Source organism: Maylandia zebra, linkage group LG6, assembly GCF_041146795.1.
Source record: "Maylandia zebra isolate NMK-2024a linkage group LG6, Mzebra_GT3a, whole genome shotgun sequence".
Lineage (NCBI taxonomy): Eukaryota > Metazoa > Chordata > Actinopteri > Cichliformes > Cichlidae > Maylandia > Maylandia zebra.
In genome coordinates, this window is record NC_135172.1 from 36,100,725 (window position 1) to 36,124,356 (window position 23,632).

The window sequence follows — 23,632 nt, forward strand, 5'->3', positions numbered from 1 at the left end:
TATTCGTTCTTCGCGGTCATTGGACAAAATTTGAAACGCCCACCGGAGTTTTTCTTCCGGGCTAAGGTCATGGCGTGTTGCTGAACAGCATGTGAGTTTGGATAGCCACAAACCGGAGATTTAATGTAAGAAACCTTTCATGATTCTGATTGTATATTTAAATGTACGTTTACAGCAATACATCATATATTTAAATCTTCAGTCCAGTGGAGGTTTTTTGCTAGTGTTTGTTCGTTTTATACCCGGTATTATTTAGCTCGTAATGTCGTGCATTTGGAGTGATTAGATCGACGAATACAGATGGACTTTTATCACTAAATAAAATAATCTGGCTCTCGCAGTCTCAGTGATTTGAAACTTGTGCACATGTGAACTAATAACAATTAGATGTCTTTTATAATGGCGACATTATTTTTCTTAGACGTCTTAAAGAACTTCATAGATGGCATCGGCGGTGGAGGACTTCCCTCGAGGAGGGACAGCAAAGAAGTCTACTGGGAGTAAAACAGTGGTTCATCGAACAGAAGCGGACAATCTGTTTCAGGTAGATTTTAACTTCCATCTGTTTTTGTCTGTCTTACTGAGTGTAAAAAGAATTGATCTGGGTTCAGAGTGCAGACAAAAGTGATCAAAATTAATAACCACAGGTATGTTTTTCACAAGAAATCCTTTTTAGTTATTCAGTTTCAACTCGGAGTTCCTTTTTTGTAATGTGACAATAGCATGTACAAATGAAAATTAAATTGGAATTTATCTTTTGTTGACCCGAATGTGTTGCTGCCTACATCTTGTGGAGAGGCATTGCCAGATGTACAGTGAAGCCGTCCATATCACTAACCCAGCCCTTCTGCTACTCTGCATCTGGAATCACTTCTGCACAGAAGTACTTCTCAACTCAAAGTTGGCTCTGTTTTGGCTCAGAAACTCTGTGGCTTCCACTGCAAATCAAATTATAAATGAAACAGACATCAGTGAGGCAGAATTGATTGTTACTGCCCCTGATGCATCTAGCACAGGACAGACCTGGCAAAGAGATCTGCTCTTTGCCACACCCGAGCTCCTTAGCTATGAGGTTAGGCCAATATTGTTTAAAAAAAAAAAAAATCCCTTGATGTCACCTGGTCTTAAATAGGCTATTGTATACTACAACACTAGAGTGTATTATTAAAACATATTTCACATTTGGCAATAATTTGCTTTTCTCTTGCAGTCTAATGAGCAAGCTGAAACCAAGAAAAGAAAGGCAGGAGCCAAAGATGACAGCAAAAAGCTCAAGAAGCAAAAGGCAGAGGAAAAGAAAGTTGGCCTGACACTTAACGCTCCAGTCAAATGTGTGGAAATTCTGCATGTTAAGGTAATCAATCTCCCAATAACCTCTACAGTACATATACAGTATTTGAATGGGTTTTTTACGTTTCATTTCTTCTGTGTTTTCTGCATCTAAAAAAAATAACACTCTTAAGCAATTTTTTAAGCTCTTGCAGGATGCTCGTCTCAGTAACGGCTTGTGTGTGTTTTTTCCCAGGATGTGAAGGAGGGCATGCTGATGCTAGGCTGTGTGAAAGAGGTGACAGACTTTGAGGTGACCGTCAGCCTGCCTAGTGGCCTGCAAGGCTTTCTCAGCATCAAGAACATCTGCGATTCATACACCAAGCTGCTGAGTGAGCAGCTGGACTCAGCTGACACAGAGGTTGGCCTATATAGTAATGAACAGAATGTTGTAGGAGATTTGAATTGTCTTGGTGTTGAGGACATTTCTGCTTGTGAGTGTGCAACAGTGTAATTCAGTCCACAATATTCATAAAATCTTTTAAAAAATCAAGACAACATTTCTATATTTGTATATTCTATAACACCGTCTTCGCTCACATACTCAAAATGTGTTAGCTGACCCTCATACATAGTAACTCTGTATTAACTGTGTTTTAATTGTTGTGCAGCGTTTTGTGACTTTTAGGTCTGTAAAAGTGCCATATTAATTACTTTATACTTTGTAGGAAATCTGCTCTTTGCCACACCTTTTCTACCCCGGCATGGTGCTCAGGTGTGTGGTTGCCAAGTTGGATGTAACGAAGAGAGGCTCGCTTAGCATCCAGCTGTCAATCAATCCAAAACTGGTCAACAAAAGTCTGACCCCGAGTGGACTGAAAACTGGCATGGTGAGCTGTTAGTGAGAGTAACTGTTTAAAAACATCCATCAAACCTGCATTTACAGAAATTGTTGTATCTTTTGTGTAGGTCTTGAGTGCGTGTGTGGAGAGCGTGGAGGATTACGGCTACATCATTGACATTGGTGTCAGTGGAACCAAGGCCTTTCTGTCTAAGGAATCCCTGAAATTCAAACACAACAATGCTCAAGGTATGGAAAATAACTTGTTGCTCATTTTGGGAAACAGTTGTTTTGTTTTTCATGCATGATTTGGTTGTGTTTCATTAGGACATTGCAGATGTTTTCAGTTTTTATAAAACAAATGTAATCAGTTGTTTTTTTTTAAAAGGATCTCTCAAGCATTTGTGGTTTCTCCACATGTACAGAGCTGAAAGTGGGTCAGTATTTGACTTCCCAAGTAGAAGAGGTGAAGAATGATGGTCGCGTGGTCCAGCTTTCTGCTAACTTGACTACGATTGCTCAGACTTGTGCTGAACCCAAGCAGGGCTGGAACCTCACAACACTTCTTCCTGGCCTTCTGGTCAAAGCTGCCATCAAGGAGGTAAAGACAGTGTTTTTATGTTATCCGCTATATGTGTTCTGCTACTAAAACAACATGAAACAATCACCAGTGAAATATAACCTCTGAACTGCATGTAAAAGCCAGTATGTTGGTATTGCAGGTGACCAAACACGGCCTGATCCTGGACTTCCTGTCCTCGTTTAATGGCCAGGTGGATTTTCTCCACATGGAGCCAGAACAGGCTTCCAGCTACACTAAGGGACTTCAGGTAAAGTAGACCTGGCATGTTTAACACAGCGCTTATGATAAATGGGTGTTTAGAAATTTTGATGCCATGTGATAATTTGAGAGTACAAACCTCTTTTTGCATCCATCCATTCAGGTGAATGCGCGCGTGCTGTACATCGAGCCACAGACTCGTCTGGTGGGAATGAGCCTGCGCAGCCACCTTATTCATCTTGAGACTGGGATTGAGCCCGTTCCTGCAGGTAGGGAACGGATTGGAGAGGTGGTGAAGGAGTGCAAGATGACCGCTATGCACCACCTGTCTGGAGGAGTGTTGGAACTTCCGGACAAAACGTTGGCCTTTGTACATGTAAGTCAGCGTGATGCTTTGGACAAACTTTAACTTTTATAAATCTTGTATTTATATATTTTTTCTTCATAAGATGAGATTGAGATCATTTTGTTGTCTGCGTTGACAGCGGAACCACCTGAAGGAGTCTAATGAGCAAACTAATGAAAACAGAGTGTTTGCCCAGCCTGAGCACATCTGCAGGATCCTGGACTTCAGCCCCATGGAGCAAATTCATTTTGCTACTTTACGCAGGTATGTTACACTTCATTTGAGTGTCCACAGTAAATGTAGGCTTCACTGTTCTGATCTTTGCATGCCTCTCTTCTTTTGATTTTAGGAGTGTGATTGGGAAGCCTTTTTACAGATACCATGATGTTCAGGCCGGTCAGGTTGTGGAGGTAGGAACAGAGAATCATCTTTTGTTGGAAACTTGGCTTACATGTAACTTTTGATTATGAAAGTTTGAGTCAATGAAGTCTTTCAATGCATTAAGAGGATAACATCGACTTTATTAGGCAAAAAGCAAACTCATGGTCTGTTACTTATTGGGACAAATTTTAGTTTGTTTTTGGAGAAAACTTAAATTAACACTCACTCAAATGAACTCATTAAGTAACGTATTAAGTCTTACACAATAAGTTTGTTTCTATACAGAAGCAAATGGTACAAATATCACTTGTTTCTATTTCTTGACCACACCTGCGGTGTTGCTGTGAGGTTACTTTGGAACTTGTCTTTGCAAGAAAGCAACTAAGTGTATTTCCCAAAATATCCCTTTTAAAAAAATCCTTCTACTCAGTTTAATTTTTTATTGCGTCAAACCAGAAATGGAAATTCTCCTTGGCAGATATGTTAAAAATATCTTTGACTTAGGAACTCCAGTTTAATAATTTAAAATAGTGATGCTGAATGGAGAGATGACGCACATTAGTTAGAATTGCTGTAAATGAGCCTGAAACAGAAGGTTTAAACTGTGCACAGTTAAATCCTCACCTCTCTTTATTGTTCCCTGTTGTCTGTGTTACATTCTTTTCTCTCAATGTTTCTCTTTCTCCAAGGGGACAGTGTCAGTCCTGCTGAGTCATGGGATGGTGGTGCATCTGTCTGACCACATTAAAGGTTTGGTGCCTCGAACCCATCTGTCTGACATTGTCCTGCAGAATCCGGAGAAAAAGTACATGGAGGGCATGAAGGTCAAATGTCGGGTAAGTGCACTTCTGCCCTAACAAACAACTATAAAACTTCTGATGTGAAGTTTCAGCTGTGAGCGCTGATTTGCTGTTTATTGTTCCACTGAATATTTGTGTCTGCACACTTTGTCTTCAGGTGCTGTCAGTAGATGCAGAGAATAAGAAGCTGTACCTGACCAGAAAAAAGACTCTGGTTGAAAGCTCCTTGCCGTTGTTCCTGAGCTATAATGACACTCGTCCTGGTCGTGTGTCCCACGGCTATATCGTGAGCGTAAAAGACTTTGGCTGCATTGTCCGTTTTTACAATGGGGTTAAGGGTCTGGTGCCGCTCAGTGAGCTGAGCTCTGAGCCCATCGTTCGTCCCGAGGACATCTTCTACGTTGGGCAGGTAAGGTGATCGAATGTCATGTACACTGAGATTCCTGTATGGTCTTGATTTGTGTTGTTTCTGTGATGTATCTCACAAGTTTGCTGGTCTCGATTGATAATCCAGGTGGTAAAGGCTAAAGTTCTTCAGTGTGATCCTGAAAAGGGAAAGATGGCGCTTTCATTTAAGGCAGTGGTCAAAAAAGAAAATGAGGAGACTGAAAAACCTGAGTTTGACTGTGAAGTGGGGAAGGTAAGAAGTCGTCTCTGTGGCGTGTTCAATTGAAAATATAATCTTTTGTCTTATTTTTATTAATTTGTCTTATTTATTGTAGAGGCTGGATGCAAAGGTGCTGAAAAAGTCACTCAACGGTTTGGAAGTGGCCATCCTCCCGGATGAGATCCATGCTGTACTGCCTATGAGCCACCTGTCTGATCACATGTCCAACTGCCCTCTGCTGTGGGAGAGCCTGCAGGAAGGAGATATCATCTCAAAACTCATCTGTCCAAGCAAGAACAAGCAGAATATTGTATCCTTTTTTTCAGTAGCCTGCAGATATTTTGCAGATCTGACCACCCGATGACCTTTACTCAGCTTTGATTGATTCACTATGTCCTCTTGGGAAATTCATACATCATCTATTTTGAAAAATGTGTGTTTCCTTAGCTGCTTCTCATTTAAAGACTCTCACCAAGAAACCAACAGTGAGATGGTCACTGGAGGAAGGAGTGGTTGCCAAAGATTTCTCTGAGATCACTGTTGGACTTCAGCTGGTTGGCTGGATCAAAAATATCATGCCCTATGGTGTCTTTGTGGAGTTTCCATACGGCCTTTGTGGACTTGCACCCAAATCAGTAAGTAAAGAACTTTTAATTTGTAAACTGAAAGGCTCATACTTGTATAACAGTTATATATTTTCCTGGTTAAATTTTCAAATGTTTCTGCTTTTCCAGGCCATGACTGACAAGTTCATCCGAGATACGACGAACACCTTCCAGGTTGGCCAGACGGTCATTGCTAAAGTGACAAACCTCGATGAGGAGAAGCGGCGATTCCTGGTCACACTGAAGATTTCAGAGGTCATATCACCACAGGGGGATGCCCAGACAAGACTCATTAATGGTCTTCAGGAGAGAAGAGCAGTCACTGAAATGTTGGTTATGAAAGGTATGTGTGAAGTCAATTAGATATAAATAGTTGCCTTTTGCTAAGTGTGTCAATAAACGCTGGGAGCTATAGACCCACGAAAGGCCAAATAAGATTTGAGTTGCAGAATTCCAGACATTTAGTGAGACTTAAGTTCCTGTTTTTGTTTTTTCTAGATAACAGTGAACTTCAGCAGCAGCTGGCTGCTCTGTCTGTTGGACAGAAACTGAAGCTGACTGTGGATACTGTGAATGACACCGGTGCCACGTTTAAGTCTGATGCCTTGATTGGTGCTACCATTCTGGCCAATAAGCACCACATGATGGGTATGTACTGAACAGGAAAAAACTAAATATTTCTCATATTATTATTATTATTATTTTTTGCTTTGCTTTGGTCAGTGAAGCTTTAATTTTGAAGAAAATATTAAATTGGTTGGAACTTGTGGATCAAAAGCACAAGGTCAAATAGACGGGTGAGCTATTTAGTGTGTATGTTGTTTTCACAATATTCAAAACAATATTATATTATATCTAATAACAGATGAAGTATGAAGTTTACCGATTCATAACATCAGGAGGTTACAGAGAAGGTATTTTGTATGAAAGATGAGCTCATATGTAACCAAAAACTGTATTTTTTGCAGGTGTTAAACTGACCAACGGACAGAAAGTCGGTGCAGTTGTCCTTCATGTTGACATGCTTTCTGCTTGTGTCCATGTCTCTATCCTTTCCAAGGTGATGGGGAAGAAGAAATCTGTGAGTGTTTATATATATATATATATTTTTTATTTTTTTTTAAATTAGATCTATAAAAATATAAATCCACCATTTGATTGTAATGTTTTTAATTTTTTTATAGCTGGCTGAAGGGTTGAAATACACAGCAATGGTGCAGCACATAGACAAAGACTTTGCCGTCATCTCATTGGGTGACACGGCACAGCTGACTGTGATCCAGACTTGCAGCCACCTGAATGAGATATTCCTGTCTGAGTCAGAGAAGCTGAAGGCGGGCATGACTTTGTCAGCTGAAGTTATTGAACCCAGCTGTCAAGAGCTGCAAGGGCTCCCTTTGGTGTCGTGGGAGCGCAGTATGCCAGAGCGAAAGCGCACAGCTTCAGAAAACCAGACTGGCCGCAAGGGCCACTGCTTTGGTGAAATCCTGCAGGGCACGGTGCGGACAGTAAAACCTACCTGCATCCAGGTTACCTTAGAGGATGGAAGCTCAGGTAGCGTGCATGTGTCTGAAGTGGTGGAGCCTGCAGAAGTGCGCCTGGGATCTTTCCCCACGTCATCAGTGAAAGTGGGCAGCGTGGTCACCGCCAGGGTTATCGGAGGACGAGAGGCTTCCAGTCACAGGTAATGATGGCTGTTGTGCCTCATTTTACCTGTTGGAGTAGACATATGATATGTATTCACTTTCTTTGTGTTATGTAGTAATGTAGATGTAATCGCAACCATTTCTGTTTCAGATTCTTGCCATTCTCCCATCCAAAGTTCACATACACCATTTCCGAGCTTACGCTGATACCCAGGTAAATGTACAACACAAATAAACTTGCATTCTGGTTTTTATATTGCGTCACCTGAGCCTGATCATTATTTAATCCTAAAATATCCAAACAACCATCATTCACACATTAACATCTCCAGCCTTTTCTGTTACTAAAATATTGCACGTGTGTTTAAAATGAGTAAAATTTGTTGCACTATAATTTTCATTGGGAATTTCACCCTCCCCAAACTCTTGCATATTTTGTGCTTTTTCTGTTTTTCATCTTTTTGGTCTTTTTTCCCTCTCTGTAGAAAACTGAATGAGAGTGTCGATTTCAAACCAGTTACAGCAAAAGAAAAACTGAGCAGCTATACAGCTGGGGAGGAAATTACATGCTTTGTATCAAAGGTAAGCTTTGAAGATCGAGATGGCTGGCTTTATATTATTTTACAAGTTTTGCCCCAAACTTGAAGTGATTGTACATTTAAAAAATCCAAAAACAATTTCAAAGGAAAAAGAAAGCCAAAAAGCAAGCTTGGAATTTATGTCCTCTTTCTTTTTTCTTCAATGTCTTCATGTTTCTCTCGCCAGTTTAACTCAGACAGAAAGTCTTTGGAAGTCACAACTGATCCCAGTGTTTCTGGAACGGTTGAACTGCTGGCAATGACCACTGATCCTAAAGTAAGTTTGTGTCTTTGCAAATGTATAGGAAGAGCAAATGTTATTTGTAAAAGGTCAATCATCTTACGCTTTGTGCTTATTTGAGGATATCGGCCACCCCGAGAAACTGTACAAGCTGGGCCAAGCAGTCCGTGCCAGAGTGGTAGAAGCGAGCTTCCCTCCTCATCGCTTTGTGCTGTCACTCACAGGTAAGAGCTACATGAGGACGATATAGCCTCAACATATAGATTAAGATGTTTCTAGGAAATGTGCAATAATGACATTTATAATGATAAAGAAAAAATGTTATTTTATTTAAAAAAATATCTGCAAACCAAAATAAGGGCATTTTGCATCCTCCTGTTCCATTAAGCTGCTATCAGACTACTGAAGTTACAGTTTGAATCTATTGCCACAAGGTGGCAGCAGCAGCAACATTATAGTAGTAGTGACACAGCATAAGTTCAATATAAGCACTAAAGTAGCCTAGCTAGGTGTTTTAGTGAAAGTGTAACATAACAGGTTAACATTTTAGTTAGCAGTAACTGAAGTAACTTAACTTCATTGTTGATTTAGCTCCATTTTTAGCTACTAAAGTTTTTGTGTTATGTTATTGTTGTTGGATCTTCTAGTTTTGAAATCTGTATCACATAAAATCGGGTTAATTTAATTTCTGGATTCCTTTTTTTTTTTTCTCCAGGTGTCCATAAACTGGAGAAAGGCAGCATTACTTTGGGGATAGTAACAAATATTCAGCCACAAACTGGCCTGCTGGTCAAACTTCCCTTTGGGGGCATGGGGACTGTTGCTGTCACAGACCTTGCTGATGCCTACAAGCCAAACCCACTGGCTGTTTACAACAAGGATCAGTTTCTCAGGTCAGTGTGGATGATCTCTGTTATAGACCGTGTGCAGAAAAGAATAGTTTTAAGCTAATCTGCACTAGCTTCTGTTATCCAGTGCAAACTTTAATTTTGCATTTATTTCATTGTTTTTCTAAATTACCAGTAAGCAAATTAAGAGTTAAAACTTTTTGAGTGTAACAACGTTAAACTATATTTATTTAGTGGCTACTGAAACACTACAGCTCCCATCAGCTTGCATGATAAAACAATGCAAGTGTTGCAGCAGCAGTAGATTTAACTGTAACCTGTTTTCTTCTCTTATAAAAACCGATTTTTCATCATAGCTGTGATGTCTGCTGCAGTGTTCAGTTCTCTCTGTCCAGCTGTTACAGTAATGTGACACTCGTTGGCCCACATCTGTGGAGCAAAAATCTGAAAAGCTAAAGTTAGATCTAAAAAAAAATTATTTTTTTTTAGAACTTTTCTTTTGGAGCAGCACCTGGAAGTTCTGTTTTCCCTTCAGCTTTTTTTTTTTAAATTCAATATGTCAACCCACACTTTACCTTGTGGATTTCTCTTTTTTATTAGCTGTAATATTGCTGTGCCAGCTTAAATAGAAAAGACCTTTTTCAGTGGTTTAGTCAATACAAGTACATTTGTTATTTGAAGTGGAGTCAAAATTCAGTCTGCAGAATTCAGTTATGTGTCACTGACATGAAAATCTTAAAATATCATCACAACTTTAATCTCAAGACTTTCTGATTAAACATGTTTAGTGACTGTGAAGTAAATATTGATTATTTTTTATATTTATATTTATATTTTTAAAATATTTTTTCAGGTGTTACCTTCTCGATAATGAAAATGACAAGTGGCAGTTGTCTCTGCGACCATCAAGGTATGAGAAGGCATCGTTGTAAAAGTTTGATTTGTGATGATTTTTGTTAATAAAGCAATAAAAATGTATCGTGTTATAATGTGTTCCTCCAGGCTGAACCCAGACAAGGCCAAGCCAGCAAAAGACCCAGAAGTGTTGTCTGTAAACAAACTGAAGGCAGGTCAGATCATCAGAGGCTATGTGAAGTCTGTTGGAGAGCAGGGAGTCTTCATCAGGTAACTAAGAGATCCATTCACAGCAAACTAATGATTGTTTTTAGAAACATTTCAACATTTATTCTAACATTTCTGCTCTTACTTGTTATATCTTCTTACTGTTCTATATAATTGTCTTTCAGGTTGTCAAGAAGCATCATTGGAAGAGCTGAGCTCCAGCAAACCACCAAATACTTTGTTAAAAATCACAAAATCGTCTCTGAGCACCTGCCTCCCAACGCCCTGCTCACCACCAAAATTCTCAGGTAAAGTCAGCTCAGAGTTCAGAAATCACTCTTCAGAATTTATGCTTTGTTACCAATTTTCTACACCGATCCAGCTTAGAATTATATCTTAACTGCCATTAATGTAGCATTTAAAAATAAAAGGGAAAAAGTTCATTATCATACCAAGTTTCAGAAGTTCTCTGGGACGGCTTTAGGTAGGGACTATTTTCAGACTCCAAACTGCCATCCTACCATTTTAGTTTTTGCTATTCTTGTCTTCAGTATTGACAAGGAGGAGGAGTTTATCAACCTCTCGCTTCTCCCTGAGGACACCGGGAAGCCAGACGTCCTTCCAGAATCGCTCGGTCTGCCGCTGCGTCTCGTCAGAGAGGAGAAGAAGAAACAAGATAAGAAGAGCAAGAAACGCCCAGCATCTGAGAGCGAAGAGGTGAAAAGACACATTCAGTTTCTTTTTTACTTTCACATGTAAATTTATTTCATTTCCTTGTGTTTTTTATTACATTGTTAACTCTTTCATTTTATGCTCTGATATTTTTGAATCATCACTTTGCATTTTTGACAAAAACAAGGCCATTGTTTTTTCATCTTCCATTTATCATCTTTGGGTCTGACAATAATAAATCCTGCACTGATCTTTGCCTAGGTGACTTTATATATGTATTGAATTGTGGTTTACGTGGGTCTTAATGGTTCTTCATTGGCAGATCTCAAAGAAAAAGAAGAAGGAATCAAAGAAGGCAAGAACTGATGATAATGATAGTGGAGTAGAGGTGTACTTCAGAGAAGAGGAGGATAAGGAAGATGAAGGAAAACCTGCAAAAGTAAGCAACTGCTTATAAACCTTTACAGTCTTGTAAATCTCCATAGATTGGGTGATTTGAATACACTTAACCAGAATCTTATGAATACGTTCTCTCCCTCAGCAGGTTACATCCAGTGCATCGTGTCCATCTAGACTGCAGGTGACAGCAGGTTTCTCCTGGGATGTGGGTCTTAGCTCCCTGAAGCCTGCCTCTGCAGCGCAGGAGGAGGACTCGAGTGATGGAGAAGACCAAGAGGGAAGCACTAAGGTGAAAAAAGAAAAAGATGTACATTCTTAGTTAGTGGAGAAACAGAACTTTCAGCACATCAGTTTACCCCTTAAAAGACCTCATTCATAATTTATCCATTCTCAACCTTTCTCGGCTCTATCCCATCTCCTTTTCCTTCCTGTGTTTTACCTTAAATGTGCTCTTTCCGCCTCCCAGCCCCAGAAGAAGTCTCGTCATGAGCAAGAGCAGGAGAAAAAGGAAGCAGAGAAGGCTTTGATACAGAGAGAGGCTGAGCTGATGGATCCAAACCTGCGGCCCCAGGATGCAGCTGCCTTCGAGCGTCTGCTCCTAGCATCACCCAACAGCTCGCTGCTGTGGCTCCAGTTCATGGCTCACCATCTGCAGGCTACACAGATCGAGCAGGCCCGCACTGTCGCTGAAAGAGCCCTGAAAACGATCTCCTTCAGGTAATGGTAGACTTGTAGATGAATACACGCACTTAGCAACTTTATTAGTTACACGTGGCACACAGTACTGCTGGCTTAAGTCTGTATGATAGAGATTCAGCAAGGTGCTGGAAACATTGCGATACTGACATCATAGTGTTACACAGGTGCTGCTTATTTATAAGAAGTTCTTTTATTGTGGTGCAGTTCTTTTATTCCACCTCATCCCAAAGGCTTTCTGTTGGATTTAGAAGCAGTTTGAGTTTTGAGTCAGTTCATGCTAATGCTTTCTCTGATAAAGGAGATATTTGACGACCTCCCCTGATGAGTTTTGACACCTTAGTATATAACAGTAAACATGTGGTTTGGCACGCTTTAGAACAGTTTAAGGTTTTTTCCCAAGGGGCATGTGTATAGGCAGAGACCATCTCACTAACATCTGATGCACACCCAGTCATTTTGTTCAATAAGCAGGCCTGAAATATGGCAGGAATTCCTCAGTTCAAAAAAGAGCTTCAAAAACTTTACTCCTAGCAAGGTTCAAGGAAGTCAAGGAGATGTGTGGAAGTAGGGAGGCAGAATCAGGAACAAGTGAAGGTTTTGTTAAAGCTTTAGCTATCTTTTTGACTTTAACCCCTGCTGCCACCACCTAAACAGAGAGGAACTAGTCACAAAAACAAGTTAAACAGAAGTTATCAAGCACACTCATATGCACGAGGATGAAGTGGCAACAAAGACATGCTGTCAGAACAATGGCTCTGTTGCACAGGGGCTTTCCTCTCTTTACTCACTGCTTTGTGTTAGGCATTTAATAATGTGCTTTCTAAAATAGTCAAACCAGCCTTTCTCACATGAATGCCTTTCTGCATTCAGATCACCTTTTTTCTGCACTTTGATGTTCACTTTTAACTGCAGCAGCTTTTGAACTATATTTACACGCCCAAATGCTGCAAGTCTGTTCTAAAAATGGTTGACTAAATAATCGTAGTTTAGTCAACCAGTCAGCTACAGCAATGAGTAGTTGAATTTGTTTAACTGATAAAGCGATCTCTGCATCCAGTTGCAAGAAAGTTTGTGCACAATTTAACTAAAGATGGTTAGATGTGTAAAATTGTGCCTGTTGTGGTTCAGGGAGGAGCAGGAGAAGCTGAATGTGTGGGTGGCCCTGCTGAACCTGGAGAACATGTATGGCACAGAGGAGAGTCTCAAGAAGGTGTTTGAGCGGGCAGTGCAGTTCTGTGAGCCCATGCCTGTATACCAGAAGCTGTCTGAGATCTACGCCAAGTCCAACAAAATCAAGGTACTTTCTCAGAAAATACCAAAATATTTAGGTATGCATATTTAAATAAGCATCTGATATATGCACGATCTGTGTGTTGTTGACTCATTGTGGGGGTTTTTTGTACCCAGGAGGCAGAGGGCCTGTATAAGACGATGGTGAAGCGCTTCCGTCAGAATAAGGAAGTATGGTTTAGCTATGGGACCTTCCTGCTTCAGCAGGGTCAGAGTGATGCTGCCAGTAATCTCCTGCAGAGGGCGTTGAAGAGTCTCCCTCCAAAAGAAAGTAAGAGGGCCTGTTTAAACATCTTGTCATACTAAAGTGATCATAGCGTCTGTATGTACAATACCTCCTATGTACATTTAATGTATGCTGTCCACCAATAACTTAGCGCTCATGGTTTTTGCAGTTATTCTTAAATATTAGGGTGGCTGTTTATACAGTTGCATCCCACCACCCAACACCACCACTAGCACTGAAACTGATGCAATATTTTTAACAATTCCCATTCTTTTCACCTGTCAAAGCTGTGTTTTTCTACAGGACGTAACCTTTTCTGTGTTCTCATCCTCTTCTCTCAGGTGTGGATGTGATCGCCAAGTTCGCTCAGCTGGAGTTTCGTTACGGTGATGTAGAGAGAGGTCGCAACATGTTTGACAAAGTCCTGAGCACATACCCAAAACGTACCGACCTGTGGTCTGTTTTCATCGACCTCATGGTCAAACATGGATCGCAGAAGGAAATCAGGTGAACAGAAACTTTCTTTTCATCGTCATGGTTACCATACGTTATTCCATATGCTATAGCGTCTGTGTTCCTAAACAGTTACACACTCATAAGAACTGACATGTGAGATGGATAAGTGTGTAATATTGTATTACAACTTCTGCCTCTTTCAGAGCGCTCTTTGATCGAGTGATCCACCTGAGTGTTTCTGTGAAGAAGATCAAGTTCTTCTTCAAGCGTTACCTGGAATATGAGAAGACACATGGCACCCCTCAGAGCATCCAAGCAGTAAAAGAAAAGGCCATTGAGTTTGTGGAGGCTAAAGGCACAGAGGGTACCAAGTAAAGTCCAGATATATGCAGGCAAACACCTTATAAATGCAGGTGGACACACGTGACTTGCTGTGTACTTGTATCCTCAGATGAGGAGGAGCATTTTCCTCAAAATGACCAATATTTTAGCTTGTAATTAAGTTTTTTGTAATAGTTGTGGACTCTTGAGTGTTGAAATTGTATGCTACACAATACTGTGGGTCTATAAAACAAGTTTTGTATGATAATGAGTAAATCATGTCACGATGATTGCTGATTGTTTGAACAGATTTATAAAAGCTTCAATAAAACCTTTGTCAGTTGACTCGTTGACCTTTCAATAAATCCAAGGCTGTTACAATACATTACATGACGCTTTATTTAAAATACAAAAGGACAATATATATATAGGGAGACATTACATACAATACATACAGGCAAGACTAGTTTTCTATCAGTCTTTTTTTTTTTTTTTTTTTTTTAAAGGGAAAAGGGCCTGGGACACAATCGGTAACAACATCATCTACTTAAATCGTCGCGGTTGTAATCCGGCTGGTCTGTTTCAGCCAGAGGGTGTAGCTGCCTCTGGCTCCTGGAGCATTTCACCTAAATTGGCAGTATTGAAGATGCATGTATGGCACAGGGTTATAGGGTGATTGACGTGGTTTGTGCTGGCTGTATTGGTAACACCCCTGAGATATTAGAGGTATCCATACTGATCCTGTAATTTGATGTCCTGCTCAATGCCAGTAGAGTCATTTCTCTCCGGCAGTGTTGCACCAGTCGTCCAGTGACAGTGGCAATGATCCAACTTTCTATTGCTGCTCCTTTTCCTGTCTTTTTTTTTCTTTTTTTGGTGAACAGTGCAACATGGAAGTAGAACTAGGAGCATTTTAATGAAAGATCCTATTCATTCACCCTTTCTGACTGATTTGACCAAATCATGTTGGTGCTATCAATATTCAGTTCCCACGAAAGCATAACTGCTCAAAGGTCAGCAGCAAAGCTGCTACTTGGGGCTCTTTAACATTTCTTCAAGATGACCCTTTTGTTCATCTTCTCTAGTGTATTTAATGTGTGTGTTTTCTGTAAAGGGAGTCTTTTCTCTTCTTCCGATGGCTCGTTCACACCTCCTCTGGGTCCATAGGCCCCTCGGCACCCTGGGGAGCGTCCGAGTGTAGCCGCAGGATGGGCTTGTTACACATGGGGCACACGCTGCGGATCTCTAGCCACTTAAGCAGGCACCTGACAGGACAAGAAAAATAACAGCTTGAAATAATACTGCATAGCTGTTTTTTTTATTACTCAGGATTTATTATCGGGACACTATTATTGTTGCTTTAGTTTTGGGGGATTTTTTTTTTTTTAGTCAACTTTTAAAGCTTAAAATAGCAGGAAAGAACTTTGTTTCCTGTTGAAATGAAAACATCTCCCACAGCAGTACTGCTGCGGTGGAGCATGGGTGGAGCGAGAGGGGTACGACATGCAGAAAAGGGGCGCAGGCTGCTGCATCTCAGCCATGCGTCATGTTGTAACCTGTTCACCCACTGAGCTAGACTGACGCCTCTGCACTTTTTGGAGAAAGTAAAGTAACTTTTGTCATTTAAAAGTGCCACCAGCAGAGGTCACACAGGACTCTCTTGCTCTACTTCCTTGGGATTTTCAACTGCTGCAAATGTTTTTCACATCATTTTTGCATTTGCACACATCAATACTAAAGTATTTAGATATGATCGCAAATATAATCTGTAATTTGTCAAATTTTCTACCAGATTATATGAAGCTGTTGGATTATGTAAAATAACATCACTGCTACCAAATTTTGTGACCATGTCTAAATACTACGAAACAGCGTTTTGTTTGTGCCACCTATTATAATAAAGTAGAAGTTCTAAGAGTGGTGAAACAACACTCACACTTACTTTACAAAAATTCTAACTGGATCCTTTTTAGAGTTAATTATTGATGACAGAATGGGCAGTGTGGTGCAAGTTAAAGAACCACTGCTTTAGTGTAACACTGGTTAACCTAAAAAACAGCTTACACAAAAACAAGAAGCTGGGAAAACCAGTCCACTAGGTTGGCTCTGTCCTCAGGTGAGAATATTAAGTAACACTAAAATTCCCCCAATTAAAATTTTACATCCAGCATTTGGTTTAACCTTTTTTTTTCTTTGTGTGTTTCTAGAAGAATAAGAAAAATATTTTTTAACCATTTATGGCCACTGACTTTATAATCAACCTTATGAGCACCCTCTAAGTAGAATTTCACAATCTGCTAATTTTGGGCTCATTTTAATGACAACTAAATCACTTGGCTTTTTACTTTCCACAATAATTAGCTAACAGAACAACATAACAAAACACACCTTGTAGATTCTCATGTGTTACGAAACTGGATTTTTTGAAACTGTAAATGTGCCCGTCTCTAAAGCAGGGTTGTGAAGTAAGGTTTGGTTTGAGATAAAAAAATTTTATTTCCCAAAAATCAATAAATGAATAATTTATTTAGCACAATTCAGAGTGCTGCATATTGAACTGAGAGAATAGAAACAAAGCATTGATCCAATCACACTAATATCAATCGATAGTATCAATATTTGATTATAGTTATATTTGCAACCATACAGACAAGCAGCCAAGCTAACAGTTAAAAACAGTTTTGCAGTCATTGGAATAAAAAGGGGAAATAAACAGTTGTGTAAATGCTATTGCAAAACAACCTGTAGCTTTCACTGACGCCTGTTTTATTAATCTAGTGGGTAAATTAAATTCAAATTAAGTAGATTTGTCCTCACAGGATCACTGTGACATTGCAACCCGTTTGTGTTTATTCTTTTCGCTAAGATTAAAGTAAAGGCTGCCTCTCAGTGTGTCCCACACAAAGCATTTAGTTTGTTGTGATCTCGCCACGCCTAATGAGAATGACATTAATTTAACTTAACCGAAGAGAACGGCATATAATTGCAGCTACTATTTCTACTGAGCTTTTCACATCACTGTTTTATTAACACTCACTTCTTGTGAAATGCATGTGAGCACGGACACACTCCCAGCTCATCTCGGGTCCTGAATTCTTCCAGACACACTGCACAGGTTTGCTGCAGAGCACAAACGACACATAGGTTAGTTCGGTTGGCTTTTTTCTGGTTATAGACATCATATATGTATATATATATCCTTACAAACCTAATACACTTGCCTTTTTGTAGCTAAATTTAAGTGGTAAATTAATTTACCGTTTTGCTTTAAAGTGCAAGTATGTCAGTGTTGTGAAAATGTGCTTTTATCTTAACTGTGTTTTCAGGCAGCAGGGCTATTTCAAACTAAAAAGAGAAATTGGATATTGAATTTATACCAAAATTAGCCCTAAGCCTTGGTTTTAAACAAAATACTTAGAAGTTGTTGTTTTTTTTTTAAACAAAATCACAAGAGGCAGGACAGAGATGTTTTTTATAATGCATTTTGAATGAGTGCAGTTATTCCTGGAGCCCTACATTCTGCAGGCACTCTCACACTGACAGTATTTAAGATATTTTCAGCACATCTCCACCCTGAGTACGTGCAGCATGCTAATAACGTCTGAAGGAGAAACTGATTGAATGAACCAACCAAACATTCCCAGCACATAATGATCTCATCTAAACTGGCACATAAACAATGTGGGCAACAAACAGCTGACATTGTTTAACATAGGTCTGGTTCACATTTTATAAGAAACTATGACTTACTCCAAGAAGGCTTAATTTTTTGCTTGCCCCCTTCAGCACCACCTGCAGAATAAAAGGGGAGAGAAAGAAGAAATGTGTTGGGTCATGTGATCTATGCGTCAGCATCATGGGTCAACTGGGGTGTTACACGGCAGAAAAGATACAGTGTAAAACGGGCATTTTTGTGAAAACATAACTGATATGTGTTGATTTACTCCTACATGGTGAAAAAATACATTATAAATGCAGAGAAAACAAAAAAACCTGCAGTTCCTGTTCAACCTTCCCTGTCTGAAAGCATTATTACCAACTGTCAACACGCTACACTGTTAACACTCTGCTACCAGTTTAGTGTATGGGGCCTCATCACACGGATTACCATTTTAAAACCAGAACGTAGCGACACATAGATGGATTCAAGGTCATCTAAAAGAGGGGGTGTTAGATTTCACAGTTGGCGATATCAGCCCAAGATGTTACACTTGTATTTATAACAGGCCTAAGAAGCTGGTGTTACATGTGCACCCACAGTGCCAGATACTGCATTGACATACCTCATTGTAACTGAACTGCTCCCTAGTTCCTTGTTGCTTCAACCTGGGAGAGACACAAAGAAAACAACATCTGTAACAACTGTGACTTAAGTTCTGTGGATCCTGACCTGTGATTGCAAGATAAAACACACACACACACACACACACACACACACACACACACACACACACACACACACACACACACACACACACACACACACACACACACACACACACACACACAATCCTAACTTAATTTCACAGAACTGCTCGCATTTCCTGTTCCTCCAGTCCATTACTGTGGTTAAATTAGCAACATTTATAGAAACTTGTTTGCAATTTTATTCTCGACTAATATTTCAAAACGTTACTTATAATCATGTTGAGCCTGGCAGGATGTTCATTACTATCTGAAGAAAATCTGATAACAGTATTAGTTGTAATATTTATGTCTTTTTTTTAAAATGATTTGTTTATTTTTTAAATCAGACATTTTTTATGAGTTCTTTACACTAATTGCACTAACCTCATTTATTGGGTGTAGCACAATGGTCCAAAAATACAGTGCTGACATCCTGACAATATCATTTCATGAACGTAATACACTAAGCATAAGGAAATACACTTTGCTTTAACAAACACATGAACTTTATACAACACGCAGCATTCATATTGATTTGGAATGTTGTAAATGAAACTCCAGTAACTTTGTTTCTCTGTTTTGCTTTAGATGGCCAGTGGTCACTAATTTTCCTGCACTGGTGCTGTACACGTGGCATATAGTGGCCTTAACAGCCTTACGCTGAAATCTAGGGAATCACAGGGTAAGTAATGATATAATGCTGTTAGAGTATGTTGCCCACAATTATCTTACTATCATAATACAAAGATTCTACAACTCTCAACACATTGTAAAACATTCCGACATTGATTTAATAAACCAATTAATATATGTATCAATAAACAAAAGAGATCAATGCAGCATTTTGCTGTATTATTATTTCCCCCACCTCCACTAAACCCCCCCCTCCCCCCCAAAAAATAAAAAACCCAAAAGAAACCCAACACCCATGTATGCAAGAAGAGTGAAACAAAATGACTAAGATATAGTCAAAAATGAAAGACATGAAGTAGAATGTGCTAAAATACTCTGTGGTGAACTGCAGAGTCAGTAAAAATGATTGGAGTTCATGAATAGCAGCAACCTTTTTTCCTGAGTGCTTTGCTTTTGCCTTATATAGAGAATATTTGTTGTTCTACACAAGAAATCCAAGCATAAATTGTGTTTTAACAGTTCTAAACAACATGTCACACCTTTGGCAGCTCAACACTTGCTTGGTAAACTTGCATGACATTCGCTGCTAACATTAACACATCAATACGTGAAGATAGCTGACTGCCAAGGTGGTTAGGAATTAATTTGAAGCTGCCGTGGCAGCGTGTTCCAAAGCTTGCTCAAACTTGCCCGAAAATCTCGAACTACTGGTTTGTTTATCTCAGACTCGCCCGACCTACCTGAAAAGGTAGCAGCAGAAGATGAGGCTGAGCATGAAGACGAAGAGGCCGATGCCCAGAACAATGACATAGACATTGAGCGGCAGGTGATAGATGTCAGACCCCATGCTGCAGTAGTGTTCAGAACGCTGAGAACCCAAACCACACTGGCATCCTACCAGGAAAAGTTTTGAAATAACAGATTACATACTTAACTTGTTTGCCACCTTCTAAGGTAAAAGTCCAACATGTAAAATCAAGTTTGAGGAATTAGAAGACTTTCTCATTTCAACTCTTTGATGGGATGCCCATGAGAGAGAAAAACATAATAAAATCCTGTTTTCTTTTATAGGTCATGAATTTGAAATTGGTTTAGGGTGGCTGTCTTTTTAAAGCTGCATTTCTTCGGCTTTGAACAGAGAGATGCTGAAAAAGAGACTGCAGCATTGTTTAATCTCCCACTATATCCAGCTATCTACAAAGATTTAAAGTATGCAGCCGTTAGCACCGACAGTTTAAAGTGAAACTGATAGCATAAACATTAGACTGTGCCGTTTGTTTGAGCAATTACTCTGGTAGACAGCTGAAGGTAATTTTCCTTTCTAAGGAATAAGGGGAACGCCCAAACTCTTATTGGCAAATCATAAACACTTTATTTCCAATATAAAATGAAAAGAAAGATTAATCATTGAAGACAAGTACACAAACGTTGATCATTAACAAGAACATGGACAAGCTTCTAGTGCCAGTAAAACTGAGTGTGTCTGCTGATGTGGAACTATAAATTGCAAACGCATGTGACACTCTAGGTAAACTCCACAAAAATCACAAGCTTTACTTACAGCATTTGTTAAGGGTTCAAATTTAGTAAGTGCTTAGTTGCAGGTGTGTCTGGGGAACTGTGACTGGCACTGTGGTGGCAACTGAGACGCTCATAGGACTGTGCGTTAATTTGCTGTGAACAAGACAAACATGAAGGGCAGACATCACTTCCGCCACACCACCATCTGTTCCACAGACTACAGAGATGACTGGTAGAGTGTGAGCTCGTGTGTGTGCGCTCGGGGATGGAAAAGCAAAGCTGCGTGGTGTCTGTGTGGTACAATCGAAATATGTGTGCGTTGCAGGTGGCGGGGGGTGTGATGCATTAAACAGAATGAACTTGGGGGACAAGGGCCATTTGGTAAAACAATAGCAGAGGAAGCCCCACTTCCACAGGCCACATGTGTTCCTATTAATTTGTAGCGAGGATGCTCTTTGCCAGCCTCTAAATGTCCATGTGTCTCTCTTTAGAGTGAATGAATGGGTACAGCTTGCACACTGTGGGGGGTATGGGAAGGGTAATTTGACATGGCTGGGGGTTGGGGGATTTACAAGAACCGGGTGGAGGGTTTCATAGGAAAGACCTATTGTAGCATAATGAAAGATACAATTAGGAATCACCCCAAAGAAGAAAAATAAAAATATGGAGCAAGGTAACAGAATAAAATGTCACAGTTGTCAACAACAACAAAAAAACCCAAACGAAACAACATGTTCTGGAAAGCAGCTTATTTTAAGTGCTCTCAGCTCACTCTTCAAAACACTATCTAAGGCCTCCACTCCCTGCAATTTGCCCATTCACAAGCACATCCATTATCTGAATCCCATTAGCCAACAGCCAGCAACTAAGTAACTTAGTTTATGAAGTAAGTACATGTGCTTCCATCTCTCATATATTTAGAGAAGTGCCAAGGAATCCACTCACTTACCGTTACACCATTGGAATGGTTGCATGAAATGTGACTCCCAAGGCAGCCGCAGTAAATTCAGGCCCTGTCAGGAAAAGGCTGGAGACAAGCCAAACTCGTGGGCTGGAGCTTCGGACACTGAAATCTGTTTTGGAGTCTAGATTCAGTTACACTGAGCTGGATTGCTCTTTTTCTTGGGTTGTGCTAGCTCCCGCAAACAACAACCATCAAGATTTGCTCAGATTCCACAAATCCTCTGGAGGTGTGGTTTTGTTGGCTCAGCAATCTGTGCTGCCCAACATTCCCAAATCTGGATTAACCGCTCTGTGTTAAGATTGGGAGATTTGGGACTGAGGTTTGGACCAGGACTGGAGACCTCATGTGCTCCTGGATCCCAGTGAGAATGATGTCATCACAGAAGAGAAAAGAGACAAAGAAAACCTGTTTAGATGAGATGATTGTTTCTCATATATCTCACACCAGGTGCAGCTCAGCAGTTGTTACTGTGAGAAACTGATTCTCGCTTGATCGCAGTGTGGTAAACAACACGGGCTGCTTTGTAACAGGAAATACTTACATTTCCACCAGAAAGGGGCCTCTTTGACTTCACTTTGTGTCTGCAGTGTCGTCCCTTCACGAAACTCAGTAACAGCTAGCTTTCAAAATGACAGTCCTCACCCAGTGAAGGCAATTATCTGACATTAATCTGTGCTTTGTCTTCCTCGAAAAGCTGCTTTTTTTAACAGGGGATTTTCACAAGTCTCATCCCCCTCTTGTCTCCTCTGTTGTCTCCTCCTCCAGTCTTCTGATCTTGCAGTTGATATTTCTCCTCAGCACAGAAGGCAAAGATATGCTTCCTTCAAAGCCCAAACAAAGTGAGGACAGCTCCATGCAGTCAACAACAGTCCTCTTGCTGGGTTTGGTGTTTTGCTTGCGAGTGTGTGTTTGTGTTTCAGTCAGTGGATGTGTGTGCGCGTAGGGGGGGATCCTACTCTCCCTCTAACCATCTGCTGCTTCAATTGAGAAGAAAAAAAAATCTGAGACAAAGGCGGTGTGTGCGCAAGAGTGTGTCTGCGTGTGTCGCATTCAGCCTCTTGCACCTCCAGCTGGCTTTGTCATGGCAGGCTTCCCTTCTTCCTCTTTCAATCTATAATGGTGCTCAGAGAGAGAGCCTGCGATTCGCCTTTCCCTTCCTCCTCTTGCTCTGCTCTGCCTTGGGTTTGTAAACAGATCTCTGCTCATGTGACCAGCCGTTTTGCCTCGCAACTCTCCTCTCCCTCAGCCCTCCCTTGCTACCTCTGTCCTCCAATCTGTAGGCAGAAGGAAGGCAGAATGAGCCAGACACTGACGAATAGGGCTCCTGCAAGCATGCTGATGTGTATGTGTCTGTATGCGCACACCCCTGTGCCTGTATATGTGAGAGGGAGAGAAAAGAGACACTTGCAGCAAAGTCAAGGGAGGCCCCGGTCAGTGATATGCGCATGGCTGATGTCCTGACAACCAAAACAAAGCCATTTGTGTGAAATGGAGGTCAGAAAAAGAATAAATGATTCATCGTCATTCCTCACTTCACACATAACCAAACGGTATTTTTGTAATAGTGTGATACTCGCTTTTGTTTTGAATATTTGCTTTGTTTGATCTAATATTATATATATATATATGTAAATGATGATGTCACTGCTTTGTGACAAGAGAACCAATAGAAAGAACATGAATCAGGAAGTACGTCTGCATATGAGATTGTATAGATAAGATAAAAAGTGGGAAGAGAAAAATGACAGACAAAGACGTTGTGTTCATGCCACCCCCACACCAGGAGCCCTGGCTGCCAATTCGCTGAGGGAGAGAACAGCTGCTGGGCTACTGGGCAAGCTGCGAAGCGGTCAAGGGGAGTGCTGCTCCTCTAATCCCTAAGGGCAGGGAAAGAGGGAGGGAGAGAGTTCAATAGGATACATGCCATTTTCATTTACCCCTCCTCTCCTCCTTCCTCCACCATGCTCTAGAAATGGCATTACTCCTGAGTACGGGGGAACAGCTGGATTGGCTGCACAGAAGCACGAGCCTAAATACTC

The 23,632-nt window shown here is 40.5% G+C and overlaps 2 protein-coding genes across 3 annotated transcripts; one reads left to right on the top strand and one right to left on the bottom strand.

Annotated features, from left to right (window-relative positions):
- The first annotated feature begins 18 nt into the window (after positions 1-18).
- pdcd11 (programmed cell death 11) lies at positions 19-14,413 on the top strand. Of its 2 annotated transcripts, none has more exons than XM_004538953.5 (36): positions 19-125; positions 422-544; positions 1,211-1,354; positions 1,526-1,690; positions 1,998-2,159; positions 2,239-2,359; positions 2,536-2,711; positions 2,833-2,940; positions 3,055-3,267; positions 3,377-3,501; positions 3,587-3,647; positions 4,308-4,454; positions 4,576-4,827; positions 4,933-5,058; positions 5,141-5,335; positions 5,490-5,660; positions 5,760-5,973; positions 6,129-6,278; positions 6,599-6,711; positions 6,815-7,314; positions 7,428-7,490; positions 7,762-7,858; positions 8,042-8,131; positions 8,217-8,319; positions 8,811-8,988; positions 9,797-9,853; positions 9,946-10,068; positions 10,191-10,313; positions 10,557-10,722; positions 11,000-11,116; positions 11,222-11,365; positions 11,543-11,793; positions 12,904-13,072; positions 13,183-13,336; positions 13,633-13,798; positions 13,951-14,413. In XM_004538953.5, exons 2-36 carry the CDS (start codon positions 443-445, stop codon positions 14,120-14,122), a joined length of 5,418 nt encoding a protein of 1,805 aa, XP_004539010.2. In that variant the 5' UTR covers positions 19-125; positions 422-442; the 3' UTR covers positions 14,123-14,413. The 2 variants fall into 2 exon arrangements, with proteins under 2 accessions (XP_004539010.2, XP_023010188.2); XM_023154420.3 differs by having other exon boundaries at positions 20-125; positions 11,219-11,365.
- A 30-nt stretch (positions 14,414-14,443) lies between these two features.
- zgc:175214 (RING finger protein 122) lies at positions 14,444-22,804 on the bottom strand. Its single transcript, XM_004538954.6, has 7 exons — positions 22,135-22,804; positions 21,579-21,944; positions 19,849-20,002; positions 18,352-18,394; positions 17,819-17,860; positions 17,106-17,188; positions 14,444-15,333 (listed from the first exon to the last, which is right to left on the bottom strand). Exons 2-7 carry the CDS (start codon positions 21,601-21,603, stop codon positions 15,213-15,215), a joined length of 468 nt encoding a protein of 155 aa, XP_004539011.1. The 5' UTR covers positions 21,604-21,944; positions 22,135-22,804; the 3' UTR covers positions 14,444-15,212.
- Positions 22,805-23,632: the final 828 nt, after the last annotated feature.